Source organism: Phoenix dactylifera, chromosome 5 (assembly GCF_051530095.1).
Source record: "Phoenix dactylifera cultivar Ajwa chromosome 5, Ajwa_hap1_PhDact_Kaust_v1.1, whole genome shotgun sequence".
NCBI lineage: Eukaryota > Viridiplantae > Streptophyta > Magnoliopsida > Arecales > Arecaceae > Phoenix > Phoenix dactylifera.
Window position 1 is genome coordinate 3,133,904 of NC_143194.1, and position 15,909 is coordinate 3,149,812.

The following is a 15,909-nucleotide window of genomic DNA, read 5'->3' on the forward strand; positions in this document are numbered from 1 at the left end:
CGGAATAGAAAGATAAAAATATAGCATATCTTTAGATATTTACTGAAAATGTCAGTAATAACATGATTTTCAGATTATATTTTCCTAAAAATTTAGAGTATTTTCGTTCATTCAATTTGAAAGATGATATCTATTTGATACATTCCTCTTCATTTTATAATACAATATAAAAATGATTTTATTATATTTATATATGTGTATGTGTGTGTATGAAGCAGTTGAGAGACCATGATAAAATTTTACAAGCTTTATAGGTGCGCCATTTAAATACGGATACATCCAAACACAGGGAACTCCATAACATTTTGCCTATAAGCATACTTTCTTCAAACATGATTATTCTTCTGAGCAGATTGGATAAAAAATAGATCCTACATATATGCATAGGCAAACTTAATTTCTTTGATACGCAATCGAATGGCTAGGCTTCTAAAAGATTACGAGGTATAACTTAGTCATAAAAATACCCGTGATACTAAAATCATGTTTCTTTATAATGTTTATGTTTGAATTGATGGAAGCATTAGGTTGCGTTTGGCATTGCTATCACTTTTCTTAAAAAAATTTAGAAATAGAAATTCTATTTTAATATTTTTTCTAGATTTTTTATAACAAATAATATATTTGGTTCATTTTTTTTTAAAAAAAAATGAGAGCTGGCGACGTGATCGGAAATGAGGGAGAGGTAGAGAGGAAGGGGCTCGATATTGGTCGGAGAGGCGGTCAAGGGAGTGGTAAATGGAGAGCGAGGGGGATAGGGGCTGCGATGCAGCAGCTGCAAACAAGTGAGAGGCATGTTGTCGGAAGGAGAGGTAGACAATTAAGTTTGGAGAGTTAAGGCAGTTGAATGGGGGCAACAAGGTTGAGGGAGAGCAAAAGAAGAGCGACGGGAGAAAGAGGGGTCAACTTCCATTTTTTTAATGTGTGTCAAATATTTTTATTTTTATTTTTTTTAGAAATAATGGAAGTTGTTTAAAATATATATATAGAAATAGAGTAGCTAAATATATTTTTTACGTCAGATTTTATATTTTTCCAAAAAATATGAAAAAAAAGAGCATCAATTGGATCTTAATTTTTTTTTTCTTTTCTTCTTTTTTTCCTCCTTTCCTCTTTATTGTTCCTTAAGCTAAAATAAGAAAAAAATGTCATTATGAAGGAGAAAGAAGCCCAACGATTTTGCTTGCCACATTTGACTTGCTTAGACATCAAGTTCAAGGGATATTCGTGTTTGGAATTTAGTATGATAAGATCCATGGCTTGAATAATTAATCGTTGGAGAATAGCTCCATTTTTTTTTGGTTGAAAACGGCAATTCATATAGTTCTAACGTGAGTACATCTTGCCAAATCAGAAGAAAGCAAAAAATACAAATGGGGCGGAAGCTCTACTGTGGATGTCCAACAGAGCTCCCCAAAATACCGTGCAATATATGAGGCGATCTTTGTTCGCCTTTCTAGAAAACGTGTACTGTCTGAAACTCATACATCTCCATAGCCAGCCTACAAGTCTCACGAATAAAAGGATGACCATCTCTATACCTGTCCGCATCCAATCTATAACTATAGATGAATCCCCCTCAAGGTGCACCCGCCCCAGTTGGTATACCATTGTTCCTCCAGGTGGAACCTTTACGGCAGAACATATTGGACATTCAGATCATCCAACTAGCACTACATGACTCTTCCATGTCCCGCAGCTGCCATCCTCCTCTTTAACTCCTCCAAGTCCACCTCCTTTCCTGCATCTCTTCCCTCTTTCTTTGGCGTCCTTTCTCCATGGAGGTGCCGCTCTCTTAGCGGAGTCCATGGGCTCAAAGGCTGCAGAAGTTGTGAGAGAGAGACGGGAAATGGAGCTTGTGGGGCTGTACGATCACGTTCTCAAAGAGTAGAAATGGTGTCTCAGGCGAGGATCATGCCTACGAGGCTCCACGAGGGGGGAGGATCATTAGGTTTGGGTGGTATGGGACGGTCTGTGATGCCAAGGGCTTGGATTGGATCCTCTCTGGTGGTTGGTCCATTGGCTTGTTCGTCCCCTGATGGGTAGCAGCATGGGGCCATTTGGATCAAGGATCTATAGCCAGAGGCAGGGTTTCTATGGTTTTTGGTGTAGGCTTCAAAACCTGCGTTTGCTTTTTATAGGTCGTTTCTTGATGCCATGTCCACTCTTCCTGCATGAATTAAAAGATTCGAGATAGGATGCATTGGCAGATCTGCGGCGATACGGTGGATTCACTGTGTGGATTCACTTGGATTCACTGTCCGAAAGCGTGTTATTTCCAAACGTCTGAATGGAGATTTTGAGTATGTTTAATTGAATTGGCGAGAATTAACTAACGAAGTGGATTCACTTGGATGTTGTTTCTCAAATGCTTTCTTCGTCACAAATTTAGAAAGTTTTTAGGTTTGGAAAACAATATCTATCTGTGGTTTTAGTGGCGAGCTTTTGTTTTTGGTGGTTTTTTTGATGCCATGTTCTTGAATTAGAAGGTTGGAGATGGTTCATGCATTGGCAGATATGAAGCATTTAACGCAGCAGATTCACTTGAATTCACAGTTAAAAAGCGCGTTGTTTTCGAATGTTCGAAAACGGCGGCCGTGAGTGTGCAGCTGAATTGGTAGGTATTAAACAATGCAATGGATTCACTTTGATATGGTTCTTGGAGGAAATAGTAGATTGCTAAATATATACCCTCACTCCATGGTTTACTATACTGATCTATAAGAAAAGGTACCATTATGGTGCAAGGCTTAATAAAATATTCTACTAAGAAATAGTATAATTATTATCTAATCTCTAACAGCATACCTTATATTGGTACAGATGTATACTGGACCATTAACTGTACAGGCATTTACGATACCAATACCTTAAGGTTCACTGTACCGATACATATCACCTTATATCATGTATTATTGTATTATACTGGTACCGAACCGATACTCGTTAGAGGGCATATCAAGTGTCAATATGCTAAATCGATCTTTGTGCCAGGCATATTAATATTGTATTAACATGATGTTGGTATGGAGCCTAGTACTGAGATTGGGAGCCTTGGTTATAACAAATCTTAGTCATCACATATATGGTTTTCAAAGTATGTGCGAATTAGTAATATTATGATTATTTATGGTTCATTAGCCATATGGGTCAAGGCAGCATGTCATCGAGTGAAAGGCGAGCATAAATTACATCAGGGCTACTTTAGTCTTAAAATGTTCATAATTATATGGAATCACATGATGTAATCTCTTAAAATCTACAAAGATGGGCAGCAAGGTCATATTAGATCATTCAAGTATTTTAAAAGATCTGATTGCAAATTTTTATACTCAAGGATGAGGGTGCATATATGCAAATCAAGTAAACTTGAGAATCAAAAGATATTTTTCCCTTAATGAAATTGCTCCAAACTTTCAAAGGAATTGGTGTAAATGCTAGCCATACCTTGATATAACTTCGTTCAACCAGGGTCCCTCTCATCTAGTTCCCAAAGAAAATAAGAAAGTCACTAATCTTTCCATAAGAAATAGTAGCTTGGAAAGAACCTCTTTATATTCAAGTATATATGGAGGCATCGTTTCACATAATCTGACAAAGTTAGCTCTAGAAAATGCATATTTAGAATCTGGCACTCTCTCGAACTACTCTTAGAGGGAGCCTCATATTATACTTTCTGTTCATCGCAGGACCCCTTACGAAACTTATGAAGATGGATGCATCTGAATTTAGAATTGGATATTTAACTTATTAGTAGTAGTAGTAGTAGTAGTAGTGCACAATCAAAATATGAACCTCTCATAGTCTCATGGACTCAAAATGTGAACCTCATATTATACTGTTAACTTCATTGTTTTTAATAGTGTTTAAAAATGCCAATCAAAGCCTGAGAGTATTCCACTACTACCTTCAGCAGCACTTTGGCAATCATCAAACAAAGTGTCAAAAAATTGGATCGTTGATTAATCGGTGACATTTTCAGACTTTCAATAAAAGTGAATTTGTGGCGACATTTTTTTCTAGGACTTACAACCATTTTCCTAATGCTGCAAATGTTGTAATGGCAATTAAATATGCCATTGAATACAAAGGGAAACGGGGTTACTGTAATTACCCACACTTTAAAATGATACTAAAAGGTCATTAGTGACATTCAAAGCGTTGCTAAAAGCCTTTTAGATATTATCGTCGCATTTGGAAATGGAATTACTGGCACTTTTAAAATCGATGACAAGATTTTAATGAGACTTCAAAATGCTAGCAGAAGTTTTTAATTTGGACACTCATGGTCACCTTGGAAATTGCCTTTATAGTGGCAATTTTAATTGATAGTGAGATTTTTTGATAATTTTCTACAACATTTTTAATCATAGTTGATAGCTATTTTTTTAATAATTGAATATTATCGTCATACTAACAACATGTACAAAGCTTATTTGAAGCATGTATCATATATATTACAAGTTTCTCCTATCTTTTCTCACAACCTCCACGAATGTTATGTTAGGTATTTTCTTCCATCTTTTATGATCTTCAACACAAATTAAAACACATGTTCTCACTAGAGCTTCCTCGGATCTTTGTTATACTTGCATGTACTATCTTAATCAATTTTCTATTATTTTATTCTTAACTTATACAACTCCTATAACTCCTTTAATATTCATGTCTTAATCTTCCTCTAATTCTACTATATGCCCATCTTCACATCCTTACTTCTTTCATACTTATTTTGTGTGCATATACTTTTTTTGTTGCATAGCATTCAATATATAAAAGGATGCCATGCAATATAAGCTCAGTGGCATCTTCCTTTCTCTATATCACCTAGCGAGCCTCATATAAATTTTTTCCATTTCAACATATACCTCGTAGAGTTCAGGCTCAAGTCCATTCATTTCCGATTATTGTTTACAAGAGTTCCTATTGCCACATTAAGATGAGGCCTTTGGAACTCTTTAAAATAACCTTCTTTCCTCCCTACAAATGGAATTCCATATTTATAATATATAAAAATCGACCAATTAGATAGCTTGGCCAATCAATTCAAAAAGATAAATCATGTACTGTATAATATGACTAATTTAGGACCTATTTACCTTAAACGAAGGAGTATGATGCATCATTATCCTTTTTATTGTGTTTCTCTAGGGTTTACTGAAAATATAGTACAAGCATTCTTGCAGTGACTCCAATAAATAAGTGTTAAGAAGCTTGTAAATTATAGTGCCATTTGGACTACAATAGTTGTTAGTATACTCAAGCATAGGTACAAGTAAAAACTAACATGAATTTACTACATTTTTAAAAGCAAATTGTTTTGGTATGCCATCTAGTCATTAAAATCTGATCAATTTGGGTCACATAATATATCCAACTTAACATTTTTTCCTATGTAATTCTAAATCTTCCAAGTTGGAAAGCTCTTTGAAGTGGATGCAACTACTCAACTACCTGAAACCTGAATTCAAGTGCTCGACGTACCCATAGAACATATAAAGATTTTTTCTGGGCAAAAATAGTTTTCACTGACGAAATATGTATATACATATATACACATATACATATGTATGTCTGTATGTACGTATTTATATATGTATGGATGGAAGTATGTATGTTTATAAGTATGGATGGATGGATATGCAAAGATATATATGTACAGAGTAAATGAGACTTATTCTATGTTAAACTCTGGATCACCTAATTTTTCAATCATGTGTGAACAGGAAGATTCGGTATTCCGCTTTAGCTTTCACTCTGTTTCCATCTGCAGGATATTCCACCATGGTGATGATGTGTCAACTCACGGTGACGCCACTTGTCCGGGTGGAAATCAGGTGGTCTCAATCGCCATAAAGCAAAAGGATGGGATGTTTGGAAAACGAACAGCTGTCCGGTTCTGGATTTTGTCTGCCTGCGAGCGATGTTGTCGGGCGTGACTCGGCATCGAGTCATGATAGAGATGAGTCGCATCGAGCCAGGATAGAGATACATGCGACCCACAAGGATCCATCCATCACCACCACACGCAAGACAAGAGAATCTAAATCCGTGGATTTCGTTGGAACATTGCGGGTATACTGTACAGCAATCATGTCTAGGTATAACATTTATTGGCCACCGTAAACTTTGTATAGTGTGCAAAAGTAAGATGTCTGCTGGCTTTATTGTACAAGTAAGCTGATATTATTTTTCAATAAGTTAAAAGATTATGATTTTTTTTTTACAATAATTCATATAATTTTAATACGAATGTATTAAAAATAATAATAATAAATTTCGAAGCACACTAGATAGCTTTCTCTTTCTAACCCAAAGAATATTTCCAGAATGATTAGCTATGTATGAAGTTATCAAGTCTGCAGATGTTATATATTAAAAAAAAATTCTGAACGGTGCATTTCAAAGGAATATAGACCTAAATAAGTATAATGGAAAAGAGTTCCTCTTGCTTCCTTAGAAAATTCTCGAGTAGACTAATCTTTCATGCCTATATACCTAGAGCAATGGAAGATATACCCCTTGTTGGGGGGAACAAGATTTTTCCCCAAATGACGCAAATGTCCCTAAGGAGCCGCACGACCTCCGACCCTGGACGGCCGAAGTCGGCGTCCGACCTCGGGACGCCCGACCTCAAGACGACCGACCTCGAGACCTCCGATTTGAGAAAAGCCCCGATGTTTGAGGTCTACTCTTGTCAGCCACCTACTACGGCCGTGCACCTCTGAGGTCCGGCCGAAGACCATACCCTGACGCCCCTCTGGCATTTATTGCGCATGGTCGCTGTAACCCTCCGGCTCACTCAACAATTAATGCGGATCTCCGGCTTACTCCATAATTAATGCGGATCTCCGGCTTACTCCACAATTAATGCGGATCTCCGGCTTACTCCACAATAAATGGATCTCCGGCTTACTCCACAATAAATGCGGATCTCCGGCTTACTCCACAATTAATGCGCATGGCTCCTGTCACCTACGGACTCTCAGCTCTCCACGGCAAATTAGCCCAGCAGAGTCTAGTCGACTATGATAAGTCTCTGATCTCGGCCATACCTCCGATACCAATGCAATAATTCGCCTGGTAGCGTGCTAACTCGGGTTGTACGACGCCCTCACCGCCGACATCGGTGCAATGATTCGCCTGACCGTGCGCCGACCTGAACAACATGCCTAGCCGTACTACGGCCTCGCCCTGTTACATCGCAGGTAAACCGACCCCCGCCTATAAAAGGGAGCCTTGGCCTCTCAGGAGGGGATTGGAAGATTGATGCACTCTACAGACACTATTTATCTCCCTTTTTACACTATTCGCCCCCTCCCTGACTTGAGCGTCGGAGGGCCGGCGCCGGAAAACCCGGCCACCGGTTCGTGTGCAGGCACCCAGACGGAGGACGCCGCCAGCTGACGGATCGCCGCCTCGCCACGAGGACCAGCTGCTCCTTCTCCCCGATCACACCAGACAGAGGACGCCGCTCGCCGACGGACCGCCGCCCCGCCGTGAAGAACTCGCCGCTCCCTCTCCTCGACCGAAGATTGCCCCCGGGTCCAATTTTCAGCAACAGTTGGCGCTAGAGGAAGGGCCCGAGTAGCAGTCATGAAGTTGAGAAGTAAGGGAGCCTCTAACATCTCCCGGCGTCCCCCGCAAAGTCCCGGACACTCCGTCGGGAATTCTCCAACTCCGGCTGACCTAGCTCCTCAGGTCCAGCCGGAACAGTTCGACGCCCTGGTACAGCAAGTCCAGGCCCTGGCCGCCGCCGTTCAGGGTCTGCGGCGCGAGGAAGCCTTACCTACGCTCCCCCCACGGGCCCAGGCCCCGCCGGAGTGTCTCCCCAACGGCCCGGTTTTCCCAAGCCAAAACTTGCATGGCTCCTCCAGAGCCAACAACGGAGAACGAGCTTCTCCCTGGAGGGAGTTACCGGGAGAAGGTTTCGACCGGAGACCCCAACTTTCTGAGGCAGAGTCAGCCCCAGACCACCGTGAGCCGGCGCAAACCACAGCGACAATCCCACGGATGGGGGAGCTCGACCGGAAAGTTGAGTATCTGGAGCGCCAGATTGCGGCGCTCCACAGCAAGAAGGCAAGACAAGAGGGAGACTTTGAGTTCACTACCAAGTCCCCCTTTTCCCGCCAGATCGAGGATGAGCCGGTTCCCGCGAGGTTCAAAATGCCTCAAGTGGAACCCTACAGCGGGACGACTGACCCTCTCGACCACCTGGAGAGCTATCGGGCCCTCATGGCCCTACAAGGGTCCTCGGAGGCCATACTCTGCAACGCCTTCCCGGCAACCCTCCGAGGGACCGCTCGGCTTTGGTTTTCGGGACTGAAGCCGAATACGGTGTCCTCTTTTGAGCAACTCGGCAGGCAGTTCGCTACCAACTTCGCTGCTAGCCGGCGCCAGCGACGGACGTCAGACTCCCTCCTCGACATCAAACAGAAAGAGGGGGAGTCCCTCAAGGAGTACCTGGATCGCTTCACCGCCGCTACATGGGAGGTTCGCGAGCTAGACCAGTCGATAGCCATGTCGGCTCTGAAGACTGGGGTTCGCTCCTACCGATTCCTCTTCTCCATCGAGAAGAGCTTCCCGGCCGACTTCACCGAAATGTTGGCCCGAGCCCGGAAGTATGCCAAGGCCGAGGAGGCAGTCGCCTCCAGGAGGGGAGCAATCAAGCCCGCCTCGAAGAAGCAGAAGAAGCGCCGCGAGGAGCGCGGCCGGCAAAGGAGCCGGTCTCCCCGCCGAGAGAAGAGTCTCCCCAGACTGAGAAGTCCGCCCCGACAGCAGAGGCGACCTCGGCAGAGGACCCCTCCTCTACCGAGGTCCCCACCACGGCCTCGGACGTACCCGGGGAAGTACGAGAGCTATACACCCGTCAACGCTCCCCGGGCCGAAATCCTGATGGAAATCGAGGGTCGGGACTTCTTCCGACCCCCGCCTCCTATGCGAGACACGGGATTCCCCCGAAATCCCAGGAAGTATTGCCGCTTCCACCGAGATCGCGGGCACGACACGGAGGACTGCTTCCAACTCCGGGACGAGATAGAAGCGCTCGTCCGGCGGGGAGTACTCAACCGGTTCGTGAGGAACCGACATGAGAAAAGGAGGCCGGCGGAGAATGTCGCATCAACCGAAAATTCGGGCAACAACAGGCCCATCGCCGGTACCATCAACATGATTGGGCGGGCCTCGGCAGGAACAGCCGCCCAGGGAGCACCCCCGAAGCGCCCACGTACTGATGAAGTCATCTCGTTCTCGGACGAGAACTTAGAAGGGGTCGAAACCCCCCATGATGACGCTGTGGTCATCTCTATGATTGTAAACAGGTTTGATGTAAAGCGTGTCCTAGTTGACAATGGAAGCTCAGCCAACATTTTGTATTATCATGCCTACCAAAAAATGGGAGTGACAGAAGGGTATCTCCGGAGAGTCAATACCCCGTTGGTTGGGTTTACCGGAGATGCGGTCCCGGTTGAAGGTGAGGCTAGCTTCCTTGTCACAGTCGGCCTCGCCCCCCGGGAGAGCACCGTGAGGGTGGACTTCCTGGTGGTCCGTCTGCCCTCGGTCTACAACGCCATCCTTGGGCGCCCTGGGCTAAACGCCCTTCGAGCCGTGGTTTCAACTCGCCATTTGCTCGTGCGGTTCCCCACCGGCCAAGGAGTAGGCGAGGTCCGCGGAGACCAGCTGGTCGCCAAACAATGCTACATGGCAGCCCACGGAGCAAAGCAACCAGCCGAGGCGACGATTCAGCCTACTGGCCCCTCGCTGCCCATAGAAACCCTCGATGCGAGGGACACCCTCTGGAAGAGGCAAGTAGAGCCCGGTGAGCTCCTTATTCAAATCCCACTACAAGAAAATTTTTCCGAGCTAACCGTGCAGGTCGGCTCCGGCCTCGGTGCCCACGAGAGGGATCGCCTCGTCAGCTTCCTGCGGGACAACGCTGACGTCTTCGCCTGGTCGCCCGCGGACGTGCCAGGAATTGACCCTGAGGTCATGGTCCACCGACTCCAGGTGAGGCCAACCAGCAGGCCTGTAAAGCAGAAGAAAAGAGGCTCCGCCCCGGAACGACAACGAGCTGCGGCTGAGGAGGTGGACAAACTCCTCGGGGCCAGTTTCATCCGGGAGGTCTCCTACCCGGATTGGCTCGCCAACGTAGTCCTCGTAAAGAAGGCCAACGGGAAGTGGCGTATGTGCGTGGACTACACCGACCTAAACAAGGCCTGCCCGAAAGACAGCTTCCCCCTCCCGAGCATCGACCAGCTCGTCGACTCCACTTCAGGACACCAGCTGCTAACTTTTATGGACGCCTTTTCAGGGTACAATCAAATTCGAATGGCGCCAGAAGACGAGGAAAAGACGGCCTTCATCACCGACAAGGGCACCTACTGCTACAAGGTGATGCCCTTTGGCCTGAAAAATGCTGGGGCCACCTATCAGAGACTGGTCAGCCAAATTTTTAAAGACCAGATCGGCCGGAACATGGAAGTCTATGTGAACGACATGCTGGTGAAGAGCCGAGCGGCGGAACACCACATAGCCGATCTCAACGAGACATTCGCCAAGCTCAGGAGATACCAAATGAAGCTTAACCCGGCGAAGTGCGCGTTCGGGGTCACCTCGGGCAATTTCCTGGGTTTCATAGTGACCCAGCGCAGAATTGAAGCCAACCCGGAGAAAATCCGGGCACTGCAAGAGATGTCACCTCCAAAGACAGTTAAGGAGGTGCAACGGCTCGCGGGGCGGGTTGCCGCCCTGGGAAGGTTTGTCTCTCGGTCAGCCGAGCGCTGCCTCCCCTTCTTCAAGAGCCTCAAACGGCCGAAAGACTTTCGGTGGACAGAAGAATGCCAGCAGGCCTTTGAAGAGCTTCGGAGCCTTCTGGCCTCTCCCCCGCTGCTCACCAAGCCCCAGAAAGGCGAGATCCTTTACTTATATCTGGCCGTCTCCTCAGCTGCAGTGAGCTCAGTCCTCGTCCGGGAAGAGGACAAGCTCCAAAAGCCGGTCTATTACACCAGCCGGGTTCTCAGGGATGCTGAGACCCGATATTCTAAACTTGAGAAGACCATCTTCGCCCTCATCATCTCGGCTCGGAGACTCAGGCCTTACTTCCAAGCCCACACGATAGCTATATTGACCGACCAGCCTATGAAGCAAATATTGCAGAGGTCGGATCGTGCGGGGAGGATCGCCAAATGGGCGGTCGAGCTCGGGGAATTCGACCTCGAATTTCGGCCCAGGCCGGCTATCAAAGCTCAGATACTCGCCGACTTCATCGCGGAGTGCACCCTTCCGGACGACCCCGAGCGGCCACCCGAATCCGTGGAGGAGGCCCCAAGGCAGCCATGGGTCCTGCACTCGGACGGGTCTTCGACCTCGGGGGGCAGCGGGGCCGGACTTATCCTCACCAGTCCAGACGGAGTGGTGGCCGAGCAAACTTTGCGCCTCGAATTCCCGGCCTCGAACAATGAGGCCGAGTATGAGGCTCTCATCGCCGGGCTCAAGCTGGCGAAAGAACTAAAAGTGGGAGACCTGACGGCCTTCAGCGACTCCCAACTGGTGGTGAACCAAATCCGAGGAGACTTCGAAGCTAAAGAGCCATCCATGCAAAAGTATCTCCAAAAGGTGCGGGAACTCACGTCTGCCCTGAATTCTTTCAATATTCAGTACATTCCCAGAGCGGAAAATCTCAGGGCAGACCAACTATCCAAATTGGCAACTTCCCGCATGAGCGAGCTTCCCAAGGGAACAACGCTCGAGTACCTCCAGATCCCCAGCACGGAGGAACCCGAGCCCACCATGTGCATCGACTCCGAGCCAAGCTGGATCGATGGGCTCGTCTGCTACCTTCAGGACGGAACCCTACCTCACGACGAGACGGAGGCTCGCCGAATCAAGCGCCAGGCCCCCCGGTATGTCTTGTACGAGAATAGACTTTATCGGCGATCATTTACTTCTCCCCTTCTCAGATGCCTCCGCCCCTCCGAGGCGGACTATGCCCTCCAAGAGGTCCATGAAGGGATCTGCGGAAATCACCTGGGGGGTCGGGCATTAGCCCATAAGGTCCTGCGACAAGGATATTATTGGCCCACACTCCAGAAGGATGCAACGGATTTCGTCCGGAAGTGTGATCGGTGCCAACAAAACGCCAATGTCCAGCGCCGACCTTCAGCTTTGCTGACTTCCATCATCGCCCCCTGGCCGTTTGCCCAATGGGGGATCGACATCCTGGGACCCTTTCCCCTGGCCACCGGACAGAGAAAGTTCCTGGTCGTCTCCATCGACTACTTCACCAAATGGGTCGAGGCCGAACCCGTCGCCCGGATCACCGAGCAAAAGATGCGGGACTTCGTGTGGAAGTCCATAATCTGCAGATTCGGACTACCCCGTATCCTTATATCCGACAATGGCCGACAATTTGACAATGTTCATTTCAGGGAATTTTGCTCTGAGCTCGGCATTGATCACCGTTTCACCTCAGTCGCTCATCCCCAGACAAACGGGGAAACTGAGGTAACTAACCGCACTATTTTGCAGGGGCTCAAGGCTAGGCTTGATCGGTCCAAAGGACAGTGGGTCGAGGACTTGTACAATGTCCTTTGGGCGTACCGGACCACGTTCCGACTGCCCACGGGAGAGACCCCCTTCAACCTGGCATACGGCACTGAGGCCGTCATCCCGTTGGAGATCGGCCTGCCTTCTCCAAGAGTGGAGCATTACGACCCCGACACCAATTCCTCCCAGCTCAGGAGCAACTTGGATCTTGTCGAAGAGACAAGAGAGGTCGCCCGGGTCCGCATGGCGAGATACCAACAGCGAACGGCCCAATACTACAACGCCAGAGTCAAGCCCAAGCTCTTCAAAGTGGGGGACCTCGTCCTCAGGAGAGTCGAGGCTTCTCAACCGACCGAGCAAGGGAAGCTCGCCCCAAATTGGGAAGGGCCGTATCAGATCGCCCGGGTGCAACGACCAGGGGCCTATAAATTAAAGTCCCTAGAGGGGACCCTGATCCCGCGAAGCTGGAACTCCGAGAATCTACGAATGTACTACCAGTAAAACCCCTAGGGGTTCATGACAATCAGGACAATGGACTCAGCTTCCTTTTTGCAAATAATTCTCCCATCTTGATGGCTGTAACTCTCTTCTAACGTTGGGTCGTCTGTGATCCTCAGATTCTTCGGCCAAAATCGGGACGCCTCGAGGCTCGACCGTAGAGTCCCAAACTCCCTCGACCTCGAGAAGTATCGCAGGACGATGAAACATCGGCTTGGCGCAAGAATCCCTCGACTAAGGTCGGGATGCCCCGAGGGTCGACCGTAGAGAACCAGACTCCCTCGACCTCGGGAAGAAGCCGTAAGGGGTGGAAAGGGTGGCTCCACCCGGGGCGCCACAAAGTGGACCCCCGGGAGCGGTCGACGATCCCCGAAGCGAGCTTTCCCCCGACTAAGGTCGGGATGCCCCGAGGGTCGACCGTAGAGAATCAGACTCCCTCGACCTCGGGAAGCGCCGCAGGTCGGTAGAGCGTACCCAGACCCGCCGACCCGACGAAAGATCCCCCGACTAAGGTCGGGATGCCCCGAGGGTCGACCGTAGAGAACCAGACTCCCTCGACCTCGGGAAGAAGCCGCGAGGGGTGGAAAGGGTGGCTCCACCCGGGGCGCCACAAAGTGGACCCCCGGGAGCGGTCGACGATCCCCGATCCCCGAAGCGAGCTTTCCCCCGACTAAGGTCGGGATGCCCCGAGGGTCGACCGTAGAGAACCAGACTCCCTCGATCTCGGAAAGCGTCGCAGGTCGGTAGAGCGTACCCAGACCCACCGACCTGACGAAAGATCCTCCGACTAAGGTCGGGATGCCCCGAGGGTCGACCGTAGAGAATCAGACTCCCTCGACCTCGGGAAGAAGCCGCGAGGGGTGGAAAGGGTGGCTCCACCCGGGGCGCCACAAAGTGGACCCTCGGGAGCGGTCGACGATCCCCGATCCCCGAAGCGAGCTATCCCCCGACTAAGGTCGGGATGCCCCGAGGGTCGACCGTAGAGAACCAGACTCCCTCGACCTCGGGAAGAAGCCGCGAGGGGTAGAAAGGGTGGCTCCACCCGGGGCGCCACAAAGTGGACCCCCGGGAGCGGTCGACGATCCCCGATCCCCGAAGCGAGCTTTCCCCCGACTAAGGTCGGGATGCCCCGAGGGTCGACCGTAGAGAACCAGACTCCCTCGACCTCGGAAAGCGCCGCAGGTCGGTAGAGCGTACCCAGACCCACCGACCTGACGAAAGATCCCCCGACTAAGGTCGGGATGCCCCGAGGGTCGACCGTAGAGAACCAGACTCCCTCGACCTCGGGAAGAAGCCGCGAGGGGTGGAAAGGGTGGCTCCACCCGGGGCGCCACAAAGTGGACCCCCGGGAGCGGTCGACGATCCCCGATCCCCGAAGCGAGCTTTCCCCCGACTAAGGTCGGGATGCCCCGAGGGTCGACCGTAGAGAACCAGACTCCCTCGACCTCGGAAAGCGTCGCAGGTCGGTAGAGCGTACCCTGACCCGCCGACCTGACGAAAGATCCCTCGACTAAGGTCGGGATGCCCCGAGGGTCAACTGTAGAGAACCAGACTCCCTCGACCTCGGGAGGCACCACAGGTGTGCAAAGCGTCCACGGACTCGCCGACCTGACACAAGATCCCTCGACCAAGGTTGGGGCGCCCCGAGGTCCGACCATAGGGTCTCAAGCTCCCTTGACCTCGCAAAGAGCTACAAATCAATAAAGCCTCCCCAAATCTTCTCAACCTCGGCGGGCGTCGTTGGGTCCGTGAGAAGCCCGAGCTCCCTTTAAGTCAAGAATGACTCCGGAGGTCGACGAGGAAGGGAAGCAACCTACTCCACCATGCAAAGCATAACTCTAAGAATGCAAGAGGTACACCTAACTAGACGCCCTCCTTGTCAAATTTTATCTACATACTGCTGAGCGGAATCTCATCCAACGTTGGAGTCTTATCTCGCCCCGAAGCCGGGCTTCTCCAATAGGTCGGCTTAAGACCGACCCCCTAACTACATTATGCATGCTCCGTTCGTCAAGTCTCCGCAATTTGTACAAAGGCTTCATAAATTAGGGCCCAACTCGGCTCTTCTACGTAAACTCCGACGTCCGGCTGAGAAAGTGGTCCCGGCCACGAGTGTACCAGCCAAACACGGGTACCAAGGCAATCTTTGGAAATCCCAGCCTTGCTCACTGAAATCTCGGCAGAATCCGAGAACGATAACTACGAAAACCCTCGGCAATAACTTGTTTACTAGCCCGCGCTCCCTACGAGGGGTTCGGAGTTGAGTTCGGAAACCCGACTAAACTCCCCGAATAGCAGCACGCACAGACCTAGTCCGGTCTTACTTGAAGGGCTAAGGCCCGACCTCGATGCCTTGGGATTTTCCTAAAGGCTAAACGTGATGACTTCAACGACTCTCAGATCCGAGTTATAGGACTTAGAGAAATTTTCTAAAAAACCTAAGACTCGGAGCTCCCTTTGGTCGGAATGACTGGAATCCGAGAAGGCTAAGACGTAGCCCGAAAAAAGGGGCAACTTCGTTAAGCAGCCCGAAAATTAAAATACAAAGTTAGAGGTCGTCAAGGCGGTTAGCTAAGACTCTAGCTTCATCCACGACAACAGAGGGAAAGATGAACACAGAATGACAAAAATATTTTTTCATTGACAAAGGGCCGGAGGGCCAATTACAAAATTGGAAGTCGGCCACTCAAGGGCCGACCTCGGATACAATGAAAAAAGAGAAAGAAAAAATATACGCTAAGTCCTAAGCGGCGGGAGCAATATCCGGGGGGTCGTCCGGCACATTGATGATCTCGGGATCTTCAGCCGGCACAGGCTCGGGGTCGGGGGCAGGGGCCTCAGGTACCGCCTCCGGGACGGCGTCCGTCT

The 15,909-nt window shown here is 49.0% G+C and overlaps 1 protein-coding gene across 1 annotated transcript; it reads left to right on the plus strand.

Moving 5' to 3' along the window:
- The first annotated feature begins 6,523 nt into the window (after positions 1–6,523).
- Positions 6,524–15,671, plus strand: LOC149753433 (uncharacterized). The gene is made up of 3 exons (XM_089930600.1): positions 6,524–13,436; positions 13,554–13,833; positions 13,997–15,671. Exon 1 carries the CDS (start codon positions 7,597–7,599, stop codon positions 13,042–13,044), a length of 5,448 nt encoding a protein of 1,815 aa, XP_089786726.1. The 5' UTR covers positions 6,524–7,596; the 3' UTR covers positions 13,045–13,436; positions 13,554–13,833; positions 13,997–15,671.
- The last annotated feature ends 238 nt before the right edge of the window (positions 15,672–15,909 follow it).